The sequence below is a fragment of the Fusarium phalaenopsidis genome (genome assembly GCF_050370095.1).
Source record: "Fusarium phalaenopsidis strain FUZ10S chromosome Unknown contig_32292, whole genome shotgun sequence".
Classification (NCBI taxonomy): domain Eukaryota; kingdom Fungi; phylum Ascomycota; class Sordariomycetes; order Hypocreales; family Nectriaceae; genus Fusarium; species Fusarium phalaenopsidis.
The window spans coordinates 2,549,037-2,562,135 of record NW_028145410.1 but is presented as its reverse complement, the minus strand read 5'-3'; the positions used below and the strand labels follow the sequence as shown (position 1 = coordinate 2,562,135).

Below are 13,099 nucleotides of genomic sequence, written 5' to 3'. Positions count from 1 at the left end.
TTCGCTGATCTGCATCACGTGACCGTGCAGATAGCAAATCTTTCGCTTTGTCGTTTTTTGTCAGCTTGAGTAATCACCCAAACTCCTACCCCACACCTTCCCAAGATCTCGAATTGGCCAATCCGAGGCCTGCTTACGCAGGATGAACAATAATGACAAAGTCGATTAAACTGCCGACATGCTTTAGCTGTATCTCGTCAGCGTTGGCAATCATCGTGAATTGAACTCATCCTCCTGCAGGCACGTTCTCGAGAGTTCGTCCAAATCGTCTATATATGTCTCGCTTCAGTCCCTCAGTTGCGGTTTTCGTCGCTACAATTTCCATCCTCATCATCATCTACTCACCAGCAAACTACCTCTCAAACATCAAGCAACTCACAACAAACATTATCTACCCAAACACTTCTACAAACACGACTCTTTCTGAGAATCAAATGATCAACGCAGCCAAGAACATGTCCAAGTCTCTCCGCCAAGCCAAGATCACCCCCCACCGCTCCAGCACCAGGGGTCACTCCGACCATGGCTGGCTCAACACATACCACAGCTTCTCCTTCGCCGACTGGTATGACCCGAGATTCTCTCACTTTGGCTCTCTCCGCGTCCTGAACGAGGACCGGGTCAAGGCCAACTCGGGTTTCCCCACACATCCTCATCGCGACTTTGAGATCTTCAGCTACATCCTCGGTGGAGAGCTTACACACCGAGACTCAATGCTTGCCAAGGGCAAGGAGGGAGGCCAGTCGGACAAGTTTTATCGCATGCACCGCGGCGATGTTCAATTCACCACTGGAGGAACTGGTATTGCCCACTCGGAGATGAACGAGCACAAGTCAGACACCGTTCACTTTCTCCAGATCTGGGCCATCCCCTGGAAGCGTGGCCTGACCCCCAGATACCACACCCGCCACTTTAGCGAGGAGTCCAAGAGACTCGGTTTCGTCAACATCCTGAGCCCTCTCAAGGGAGGCGAAGAAGCAACTGCCCAGCAGGAGAAGGACGCCGAGGCCGTCCTCCCCGACACCATCCCCATCCACGCCGACTTTGTCATGTCTGCCGGCATCATCGAGCCCAGCAAGACCTTTGAGTGGACGGTTGGAGGAGGGGCCACCCAGGAGACAAAGAGAAAGGTCTATGTGCACTTGCCTATGACCAAGGGAGGAAACGCTAAGATCCGACTTGACGGCCGGGAGGATGCTGAGCTTTCGGAGGGCGACGGCGCCTTTATTGAGGGTATCAACGCCGGCGACAAGCTTTCTGTGGAGAGCATTGGAAGCGCCGATGCAGAGGTTATCGTTTTGGATACTGCTTAGAGGCAAGACGTCGGCAACAAGATCCGTCCGAATCGGGCCGTTGCTGCACCTGCAGCATTGGGGAAAGGACTGGCGTTTGATGAGCGCGTCTAAATGTACTTAGCGTAAACGAGTGTAATGAAAATATAGAGTCTTGTAACGAATCTTCTGGTCCATTTTTCTTTCTTGTCCTTTGTGCGCCCTCGTCAAACCGTGCCATTCCATCCTTGCAACACAGATGAGATTGATAACTGTAACCATACCGATGGATTCATCCACAGTAAGCGGCAAGCAGTAAATGGATGTCGAGTAATAAATCTAGAGATATCGATGCAAGCCAAATTGCTCAGCAAAAGTCCACCAGTTGAAGACGAGCATGACTTTGGGGTTGCATGATGTTTGGTTGAAGAGATGTCACCCCAGAGTCAGGGCACATGTAAAGGCCGGTTTACGTCCGGCTTGGCGTGATCGCTTAGATTCCAGCTCGTACCTCAGCCTGTCAGAAGCCAGAGGTGCCTGAGAACTCGTGGGACCCATGGATTACCTACCCTGGAAGGTCCTTAGTGGTGCTGCCATGTGATTGCCCGTGCTGTCGCAGCGTTGGTCGAGTTGAAAACCGAATGTGATAGCGGACGTGAGGTTTGCGAGTCCAGGACAAAGCTATGGTGAGTGAGGTGAAACGGCAGTAAAATTGGCTTGTAGGAGAAGAAATTTCGAGAGGCAGCCACAAGTCTAATAAAAGAAAGGTTACCTGAAAGAAATCATGACAAGAAGAAACAAGATCCGGGTGTAAACCGGAGAGGGCGAAAGCCTGTATCGAAAAAGCACTCAATCTGTCTGGCAACACCGGGCGAGGAGATAAAGGTTCGCCAGGGGTAAAGCTTGGCAGAACGTCGACGCCTAACCGCCAAGGGTAACCCGTCGACTTTGGTCAACTTTGGCGCGAGACGGTGTGATGGGAGAAAACCTCCGCTGTCAATGAGTAGAGATGGTGTTGTGCCAAGGCCCAGATGGCCGGGACAACCATTTCCCAACTATTCGAACTACCGCAAGAGTACAGCGAAAAATGAGAAATGGAAGAGTGCTCATTTCCAGAAGCTAGCCGAAGCCATTCACCAAAGAGTGGATTCACGCCCGACGACGGCGTTGGTTGGTGGTGGAGGCGATTGTCAGACTATAGGTAGAGGCTGGCACCGGAGGCGGGAAAGAAGAAAAGCGACAAAGCCCACGCGTCCCCTTTCCCCTGCTTTACAGAATCCTACGGTTTGGCGGCCCGGGCAAGGGGTTTGCTTGTCAGACCGACCGAGCACTAACCGCGGCGCAGCAAGAGACTCATGATGGTGTCAGGCTTGAGTGACAGTCAGAGTGACAGTGACGGACACAGAGCAGCCCGTGGAGTCGATTGGCGATCCGGAAGAAAGCGAGAAAATGACGATCCAGAGCAGGGAAGGACCCCGGATCGGCAATATCCTAACTGGGACGCGCTCACCACCCAAGGGGGCAGGCTGCCTGGCCGCGCAAATGAGACGTGGTGGGTGGTTCAGTCAGGGGTTGATATTGACGTTGGCAACCAACTTACACAGAACATCAAGCATTAGGGGAGGGGAATGATGCGCTCAAGAACAGTCCCGAACGTTGCAAATCCCGTCTAAATGTCACTCCGTCCTGCACGAGCCATATCATCAAGGATGATACTGAAGAACTCCGTCCAGAAGGGGAAATCAGCCAGCCTGCTCTTCTTCCACCTGGCGATTCTAGCCCACCATCTCCGCTAACAGTTTAGCCCTACGGCGCGTGATAGAGGCCGTTACAACATGGCATTGGGCGGTGGAAGACGTAGGAGCTGCTAGCTCAGGGACTAGCGCACGAGCCGCTGTGGCTTCCTTCATCCCACATCCCGTGGCCCCACGTGCAGTAGGGGTCATGTCCAGCGACTCGGTCTTACCAATCGCTGTTGCAACTGTCTCGACTTTTCATCACAGCTCCAGTTGGGAGAGGAAGACTAGAGGACCCAACGGCGCGAGGCTATTGAGTCCGCCTCGCACTTGGGGGCTCAGCTCAAGAGAACGGAGCCTTGACCGCCGTGTCAGCAACTGGTGTTCACTAAGAGATGAGATGGCCTTCAGCTGTTGAAGCTTGAAGCCACAACCGAGACACCCATTCTCCAGGAGTCGAATTGTCTCATTCTCGGAACATGTTCGAGAAAATACCCGAGCCCTACGGGCTTCGCTTACAGCCTCTGTCACAATGCCCATAACCGACGTCACCTTGTGTCCGAAAAGGCCTCAAGCGTTGTCCCAAGCGTCCAAGGATGGGAATCACCTCCCTCGCCAAGATGGAAATCTCCAGTTTCCTGCCTGTCCCATTTCCCATATCTCTACCCTCCTCACTGGGCATGACACCACTTGCTCGCAAATTGGCGGCCAACTTCACCATCCACCTTGTCGTCGTCCCCCATTCTCACCTTGGCGCCCCGGCTACGCGGCTTATACGCCCCCTGCTCCAATAGTCTCTCGCCACCATCATTCTAACGCTAAGCCTGTTCCTGAACATGGCAGCAGCTGCAGCCTGTGGTTCTATCACTGTGCCTGCAGAAGTCTGCATGAGGCTGTTCGCACCCGCCGCTCCAAGTCGGAGATTGCTTTGGCGGCGGAGGCGGCACTGGTTGCGCCCCATCCAACTCCCTTGGGAGACTCCTCTCTGAATGGAGTCAGCCTGACGGGTAGGGTCCAAGCCATGGCCCAGATAGGAAACCGCCGCTTGCTATGGCTGCGGACTGCAGGTTGGGCTTGGAGAGGAGAGATGCCGTCTGGAGGAAAACCCTCCTAGTCGCCGCCTCCACGGTGAACGACTTTTTCTTTCCTTTTCCTTTTCTCTCCTACCTTTGCGTCGTCTATCAAACCTGTTGACTCTGTCAATCCTAGACACGGCTCGTCTTAGGCCTTGTTGCAAACTTTGGTTTGCGTCCTTTCTTTGATCTCAGTATCACTGCATCACACTCTTTACCGGCTTCGGCCACATTCCAGTCTCTATTACTTAATACTCTAATTCTCCAAGCATAATGGCTCTCTCTCTTACTTCCGGCCTCGTCCAGGCCTATGGTGGACTGAACGGTTACTGGGTATGTATTCAGTCATCACTGAAACATGAAGTTTGTAACTGACATCGATAGGGACAACTCGGAAACGAGGCTCTGAAGAGCTACTGTGACAACGGTCCCGAGTATGTGACACTGTCTTTCGTTAACCAAGCCCCGGAGAACACAGACTCTGGTTACCCCGGTACCAACTTCGCCGGACACTGCTGGGCTGGAACCTACAAGAACAAGGACAACATCGGAGGAGATCTCCTGAGCGAGTGCTACTCTATCAAGGAGGGCATCCCTTACTGCCAGGAGCGTGGTGTCAAGGTTCTCCTTAGCATCGGTGGTGTCTATAACGAGGACGGTGGCGATTATAAGGTGACGACTGACCAGAAGGGCGTCGACTTTGCCGATTTCCTCTGGAGTGCCTTTGGCCCTTATGACAAGAACTGGGATGGCCCCCGTCCCTTTGATGCCGACGATGGAAGCACTCGACCTGCCATTGATGGTTTCGACTTTGACATCGAGCACCCCCTGCGTATGTAGCCTGACTCCCCAAGTACTTGGTTTCGAACACTGGTTACTAACAGATTTTAGCAAACGGTCCTTACATCGCCATGATCAATGAGCTCCGAAGACTCAAGAGCGACATCATCATCACTGCTGCTCCCCAGTGCCCTACTTCCGACGAGTACTTCTACATGAAGCAGATGATCAACGAGGCCCAGTTTGATGCCCTTTTCATCCAATTCTACAACAACGGCGACTGCGATGCTATTGAGGACCCTGACGTGTCTTGGGATCGGATGAACTATGACAAGTGGGTGGACATCGTTGACGATAGCCAAGCCAGCAAGTCGGCCAAGATCTACGTTGGACTGCCCGCCAGCGAGGACGCTGCCGGCAGTGGATACCTTGAGCCTGACGCGCTCAAGGAACTCGTCTGCAAGTTGAAGGACAAGCCTCACTTTGCCGGTCTCTCTCTGTGGGATCTCACCCGTGGTGCTTCCAAATTGGCCGACGGAAAGACCTACAACCAGCATGCCATTGATGCCCTTGAGTATGGATGCGACCCCATCCCTACCACTACCACGAGTGCGATTTCGTCCACCACGGAGACCTCCTCGACCGAGTCCACGACTACTAGCGGTGCCACTACTACCACATCTGATGTCTCCACCACCACTTCGGATGCCTCTACTACTTCTGATGCCTCAACCTCTGAGACCACCACCTCTTCTGATGCCTCGACTACCGCTACTTCCACTGATGCCACCTCCACCGAGGCCTCCACCTCCGATGCTTCCTCGACCACTGAGACCGCCACCGGAACTACCACCGATGCTAGCACTGATGCCTCCAGCTCCGTGACTGAGACCTCCACCGATGCCACGGACTCCTCAACTGCTACCACTGATGCCTCCACCACTGGTACCGAAGTCTCCAGCACTGAGACCTCATCTGCCGCTACTGACTCTGCCACCACTGGCTCTGCCACCACTGACTCTGCTACCGGCACCACCGAGACATCAACTGGCACCGACGCCTCCGTCACTGGAACTTCGTCTGCTGCCACTGAGTCTTCTGCTACTACTGATGCCTCCACTGCTTCCACCGATAGCACCGAGGTCAACACGGCCACTACGACTTCTGCTTCTGAGGCCACTGACTCGACCTCTCTGACTGAGACCGAGACCGAGAGCGTTCCTACCACGCTGCCAAACACCTTGACCACCACAGACGACGCCACGGCTTCTACTACGGATGATACTAGCCTGACCACTGACACTGCCTCTGAGAGCGTCCCTACATCTCTCCCAGTGACTTACAGCACCTTCCATGGCTGGAACACGACTTGGACCACTGGAGCCACGCAGACATACGGAAACCCCACTCGATCCTCGACCCTGATTCCCGGCCAGACCACTACCAAGTGCTCGACCGAAGGCCAGGCCTCTGTCACCCGCCCTGCGACTGTCAGCATGACCACTAGCACTGTCTGCACCACCAAGGTCTACACGGTTACCAAGTGCCCCCCTGAGGTTGTTAACTGCCCTGCCGGTGGCTATGTTACCACTGAGACCATCCCTCTGTACACGACTGTCTGCCCAGTTACCGCCAAGGCCACTCCTACTCAGTACGCTGTGCCCCCTGAGTATGAGACCAAGACTGTCTACACCACGAGCGTCTACACCGTTACCAAGTGCCCTCCTGAGGTTGTTAACTGCCCAGTTGGCTCTGTCACCACCGAGACTATCCCAGTTTACACCACTGTCTGCCCTGTGACCGAGAAGCCCCAGCCTGTCCCGACCAAGGTTCCCGGCCACAGCGAGACCAAGACCCTCTACACGGCCAAGATTTACACTCCTACTGAGTGCCCCGCTGGTGCTAACGACTGCGTTGCTGGAAAGCCCACTACTGAGGTTGCCTCGTGGACCACCGCTATTGTTCCCCCCAAGGAGACCAAGCCCGTCCAGGTCTACCACCCTGAGGTCCCCGAGGAGGAGGAGGAAGTGACAACCGTCAAGGCCTCTTACACAGTCTACACCAACATTGTTGTCCCCCCTGCCACCCTCGAGACTACCATCAAGCCTGTGGTCACCGAGAAGCCCTCGGGCGTCGCTGCTCCTACTGGTGGCTGCAGCGGCCCAGGCTGCCCTCAGCCTACTGCAGTTCACACCCCGACACCTAAGAAGCCCGACTATGCCCCCATCACACCCGCGACGGCCGGAGCCTCTTCCCTCGTCGCCGGCCTCACCGCTGTGATGGGTGCCGTCCTTTTCCAGGTGTTTGTTCTGTAATGTGGAACGGCCATTTTGTTTTCCTATCTATGCACCCTTATGTTTGTTCTCGTATATAGACTTGGCAGAAAAGTCTTGATGGGCTTAATGGCTTCATTGTTTACGCCTTTGTCAAGTTATTGTACACACGCTCTTTTACGTATATCAACCTGCTGAAGGTTACTTACCAATTGCATGTCTTATTAGTTATTTCACAAGATATGTATAAATGTATATGGTTTTATGGACAAAATGCCAATAGCTGTTAATGTGACGAATCGTTTGCTTGCTCTGAATGGTGTATGCTGCAGGCGCCTAGAACAACTGAGATGTATACTTGCAGGGGCCAAATGAATCTCAGCTCAGCAACTGGCATAGCAGAAGGGGTATCATCTGCAATCCAATGGATGGTTGCCTTCCATGGTAACCAGTCGTGCCAGTCAGCCAGTCCATCCGGTATGGAGGTTGTTGAGGTGACCATCGGCGGTTCAATAATCCGAGACGAAACACCTTGTTTGATGAGCGTTTTACTTGAGCGCACATCTCCCAAGGCAGAGAAGATACGTCAGCGGCTCACGCTACAGGGGCTTTAGTGGCGTATTCGGGGTTCGGAGGATGGATGATCTTTGCGTTTAAAAGCGCAGATCATTGAGAAACTGAGCAGGTCAAGAACGGAACACCCGATGATGCCGTTAATTGCGGGCGATGGCGATGGGTGACTAAGCTGAACAAGGTCTTCCGGCCCGTCTCCCCTTGGATTCCGGCGGGGGCCATCCACCTCTAGCCTCCGACCTACCGACCTCCCCCGGTCAGGCATGTTTCTGTGCTGGAGGGTGGGCTGGCTGGCAGGCTGGACTGGACTGATGGCTGGGCTGGTAATTAAATAAATTCCCTGGTTGTCCAGGCAGCTCAGCCAGGATGGTTTGGGAATGGCTGGAAACGTCATTGGGGGAAGACACGATATGGGAGCTGTATACGACAGAGTACCTATGTAGTGAAGTAGGTGCTGTAGTGAGAGTGATGATGCGTACGTAGAATGACACGTACTGCATGAAAAAAAAGAGAGTTACACGAGGCAACGATTTCGGGCAATTCAAGCGTTGTGGTTGGTTCCTGTCGGTTGTCATGATGGATGGATGGTGGCAGGCCGCAGTGGCTGAGTCCAGTTGGTAGTGTACCTGTGGTGGTGTACTAAGGAAGCCAGGCCAGATGAATCCCGCTTTCCCCTCCAACAAGAAGTTCAAGTTGAAACAAGAGACGCCCATCGCTCGTCTTCACCTCCGGCATCTGTCAAGGAGCTCCCAGTCGTTGCATCTTGCATCTTGCATTTTCCTCTCAGCGCAAGCAAAAGCACCGCGTCCGCATTGACATTGACAACACACCACCCAGATCTTGGCCCCCTTTCCCCGCCTCCAACTTCTCTGGCGATTGGTAGTCGGCCCAACATGTCAGAGGCTGGCGACAGGTAAGCTCTCCATCCCATCCCCCATCTCAGCTTGCGATTGCACAGGACAAAGGCTCTGCCATCGCCTGCTTTGTCATTGCCGCTGCCTCTCCTTGGCTCCGTGATGCAGATGCACCGCAGAATGGGCCACATCGCATCTTTAGCCCGCCCCCCAGCATAAAGTCAGTCCACCTACTGACCGCTGTTTATCTCTCCCCCTCCAGCACCCACAAGCGGTCCAAATCCGCCGCTGCGCTCTCCCTCCTGCGGCGCAAAGACACCCGCGAAGAAGAATCCGGTTCCGAAGACGGGAGGGCCCCGAGAACTCCTTCCTCCTCCAACCCTGTCCTCTCCATGGCGCATCAAACCAGCGCCCGCGGCCATGGGCCAAAGCCCTCCATCTCGGGGAGCGGCCTCTCGCCCGTTAACTCGTCTCATCAGTATCAGCAGCAACCCCAGCAGCAGCCGCACAGGTTTGCGCCTACGCCTCCTCAGCCCGACAAGAGCACCGCAAGCCTCGAGCAATCTGTCCGCAAGTTCAGGGTCGTCGAAGCCCTCCGCAGCGGTGACACGGCATCCATCTCTCGCGTCATCAGAGAGACGGCCGAGAATGGACCTCGATCGAGTATCTCATCCGTAGGTACCTCAGGAGGTGCCCTTGACGACACAACCATCCTCCACCTGGCCATCCAGTGTGCCGAATTTCCAGTCATCGAGTATGTCCTGTCCGAAGGGCAGGGCTCCATCGATGTGAACGCCCGCGACAAGGAGGGCAACACCCCGCTCCACTTGGCCGCAGTCCAGGGCCGAACCACCGTGGTCAAGCTCCTCCTGGAGCAAAAGGACATCAACGACGCCATTGCGAACGCGCAGGGCAAGCTGCCACTCGATGTGGCCCGAAACCCCGAGATTTTCCAACTTCTCCAGCTCTCGCGGTCACTTTTCGCCGAAGCAAAGGTCAAGCAGGTCCAGGAGCTGATCGCGCGGGGCAACTATGGCGCGCTCGCTGGAGTCCTCGAGGAGCACCGTGTCAAGACCGTCCTCGACATCAACAGCCCCGAATTCGCCTCGGAGCCCTTCACCGTCCAGACCGGCGGCACTCTGCTCCATGAAGCTGCCAGAAAAAGAAATACCAACCTCATTCAGGTTCTCCTCCTCCACGGTGCCGACCCGTTCCGGCGTGATCGAAAGGGCAAGCTGCCCCAGTCCGTGACCAACGACGATGCTACAAAGGCTATATTGAAACGGTCGCCCGCAGCCGTTGCCGCCCAGCGCGGAATCCAGGAGAAGGCCGTGCTTGGGCAGGCTGCGTCTCAGGGCGTAGCTGGCTCGAGTTCTGGCGACCCCCTGGCCGGCCGAGAAGCTCGTGAGATGAAGGGTTATCTCAAGAAGTGGACCAACTACCGAAAGGGCTACCAGCTTCGATGGTTCGTGCTTGAGGATGGAGTCCTCAGCTACTACAAGCACCAAGATGATGCGGGCTCCGCATGCCGCGGTGCCATCAACATGCGAATTGCCAAGCTTCACATGAGCCCGGATGAGAAGACCAAGTTTGAGATTCATGGCAAATCCTCCGTCAAGTATACCCTCAAGGCGAACCACGAAGTCGAGGCCAAGCGCTGGTTCTGGGCCCTCAACAACTCGATCCAGTGGTCCAAGGATCAGGCCAAGGAGGAGGAGAGGCGAGCCGCCAGAGGTGCTGAGCTGCTCAGGCAAGCCAAGGCCGACCCCAGCACCCTCTCTCTCCAAGAGTCACATAGCGAGAATACCAGCGTGACCGACCTGCGCAGAAATAGCTCTCAAATCGCCAGCCGATCTTTCTCCAAAGTCTCTTCCGTTGACCAGAGACCAAACTACCCCGGCCCCGGCACCGTTGGTAGCCTCGAGGACGACGACTTTGTTGACGTCCAGACCGACGTGGATACGAACCGAGGACCCAGGAACGGAGGTGCCACCACGCATAACGATGTTGATGACGAGGATGATTACGGTGACGATATGAGCATGCACGAGGAGCCTACTGCTACAAAGGACGCTCTTAACATCACGGCGCAGTCGGCCAAGCTTCAGCTCGAGACCATGTCTCAGGTCCACCACGCGCTGCTTTCCGAATTTGAGCAGAACCCCAACACCACTCTTTCGGATCCCAACGTTTCTCAGGCGCTGGGTACATACGATGCGGCAATCAGAAGCTTGTCAACTCTCGTGGCAGATCTGCTACGGATATCCAAGGATCGCGATGCCTACTGGCAGTACCGCTTGGATCGCGAGGCCAACATGCGCCGCATGTGGGAAGAGAGTATGGCTCAAGTAGCGCGTGAGCAGGAGGTCCTCGAGGCCCGTGTTGGTGAGGCAGAGAAGAGACGGAAGGCAACAAAGCGAGCACTGCGCGAGGTCATTGAAAGTGGCATTCCGATTGCTGAGCCTCCCGTCGAGGAGACGCTCGTCGAAGAGCAGCTCGATGACGACAGGGAGAAGGAGGACGAGGAGGGAGAATTCGAGGACGCAGCAACAAAACTGCCACCGGTAGTACCCAAGTCACCTACTCTTAAGACACTCCGAAGGAAACCGACAGTTATTGTCGATTTATCTGAGAGCGAGTCTGAAGAGGAGGACGAATTCTTCGATGCCGTTGATGCCGGCCACGTGGAGGTATCTGAGCTTCCTGTGGAGGAGACCAAGCCAGAGACTCAAGATATTGTTGTATCTGGAGGGTTGGACATCAGTCAGTCCTTCAAGGGCTATGAGAACGGTATCAGAAAGAGACTTAAGATGGATGCTGACGACCGGCCCAAGATTTCTCTCTGGGTAAGTGCTTTGAATGCGGTCAAGTCTACAATGCTAACAACGAGTAGGGTATTCTGAAGTCGATGATTGGAAAGGACATGACCAAGATGACTCTGCCTGTATCGTTCAACGAGCCGACCTCGCTCTTGTACCGTGCCGGCGAGGATATGGAGTACGCCGACTTGCTGGATCTTGCTGCGGACCGAACCGACTCTATTGAACGACTCATCTACGTGGCGGCTTTTGCGGCTAGTGAATACGCTTCGACCATTGGCCGTGTTGCCAAGCCATTCAACCCCCTGCTTGGAGAGACGTTTGAGTATGTGCGACCTGACAAGAACTACCGCTTCTTTATCGAGCAAGTCAGCCACCACCCTCCGATTGGTGCTGCGCATGCCGAGTCTCCCAAGTGGACATACTGGGGTGAGTCGGCAGTCAAGTCCAAGTTCTACGGCAAGTCTTTCGATATCAACCCCCTGGGCACCTGGTTCCTGAAGCTGCGACCTACTGCCGGAGGGAAGGAGGAGCTCTACACGTGGAAGAAGGTTACGTCGTCAGTCATTGGCATCATCACTGGAAACCCCACGGTGGACAACTACGGACCAATGGAAATCAGGAACTGGACCACGGGAGAAGTAGCTCACATCGAGTTCAAGCCACGTGGATGGAAGGCATCCAGCGCATACCAGGTTTCTGGAAAGGTGCTCGACGCCTCTGGCAATGTCCGATTCAGCATGGGCGGTCGCTGGAACTCGAAGCTGTACGCTCGCCTGACGCCTGGCTACGAGGCGGCTGTCGATGAGCCCAAGGAGAGCGGTGAGATGCACCAGGGCGGTCTCACCGATCCCAACTGCGCGTACCTTATCTGGAAGGCCCACGAGCGACCTACTGGTATTCCCTTCAACCTGACGCCATTCGTCTTGACATTCAACCATATCGATGACCAGCTCCGACCATGGCTTCCCCCCACGGACTCGCGTCTCCGACCTGACCAGCGTGCTATGGAAGATGGAGAGTACGACTTTGCCGCTGATGAGAAGAACCGACTTGAGACGGCACAGCGAGGACGACGACGTATCCGTGAGGAGCGAGGAGAGGAATTCGTGCCAGCGTGGTTCTACAAGACGCGCTGTGAGATCACGGGCGAGGAGTACTGGCAGTTCAGCGGCAAGTACTGGGAGCAGCGTGACAAGGCCGGCCCGAACGGCGACCCCCAGGTTGCTTGGGAGGGACTGGAGCCCATCTACGAGGACCACGTTGATGAGGACACTATACGGTAACCTCAGACTGGAGTTGATGTTGGAGGTAAAAGAAATATAGCAAAAAGAAGCGGTTTCGAGAGGTGTTTTTAGTTGGAGTGCGAGGAATGTTGTATAGATAGAGTTTTTAGGATAGTAGCTGCCTGCAATCACACCTTGCCGTTCGTAATACGTATGTTTGGAGATTACAAATGCCGAGATTGTGAGTGATGGCCGGAGTCACGGGCTGCCAAGATTTGGTGCGATATTCGGCCGATTCGGCCCCACCCCCGGCTGATGTTCCGAACCTCGGCAAAAAGTCTTGGCTACCTAGGGGTAAGTTACGTATGAGGCTCGTCGTACAAGGACGACACATGAAAACCGCCATTGTTGTTGTTCTCGTTCCTGAACATATTCGTATCACGTAGCACTCCTTTTCTGCTGAGTATTTGTCTCTGCTTGTGCATCCATTGTGC

General features: G+C 54.9%; 3 protein-coding genes across 3 annotated transcripts; all 3 read left to right on the top strand.

Moving 5' to 3' along the window:
• Positions 1-455: 455 nt before the first annotated feature.
• LRP88_05076 (RmlC-like cupin domain-containing protein) lies at positions 456-1,313 on the top strand (the record flags this gene model as incomplete). Its single annotated transcript, XM_083241638.1, has 1 exon — positions 456-1,313. The coding sequence occupies one exon, from the start codon at positions 456-458 to the stop codon at positions 1,311-1,313; it is 858 nt and encodes a 285-aa protein (XP_083102786.1).
• Positions 1,314-4,353: 3,040 nt separating this feature from the next.
• Positions 4,354-7,175, top strand: LRP88_05075 (glycoside hydrolase superfamily; the record flags this gene model as incomplete). The annotated part of the gene is made up of 3 exons (XM_083241637.1): positions 4,354-4,413; positions 4,465-4,912; positions 4,972-7,175. The coding sequence occupies 3 exons, from the start codon at positions 4,354-4,356 to the stop codon at positions 7,173-7,175; spliced, it is 2,712 nt and encodes a 903-aa protein (XP_083102785.1).
• A 1,424-nt stretch (positions 7,176-8,599) lies between these two features.
• LRP88_05074 (Oxysterol-binding protein-domain-containing protein) lies at positions 8,600-12,665 on the top strand (the record flags this gene model as incomplete). Its single annotated transcript, XM_083241636.1, has 3 exons — positions 8,600-8,619; positions 8,823-11,406; positions 11,454-12,665. 3 exons carry the CDS (start codon positions 8,600-8,602, stop codon positions 12,663-12,665), a joined length of 3,816 nt encoding a protein of 1,271 aa, XP_083102784.1.
• Positions 12,666-13,099: the final 434 nt, after the last annotated feature.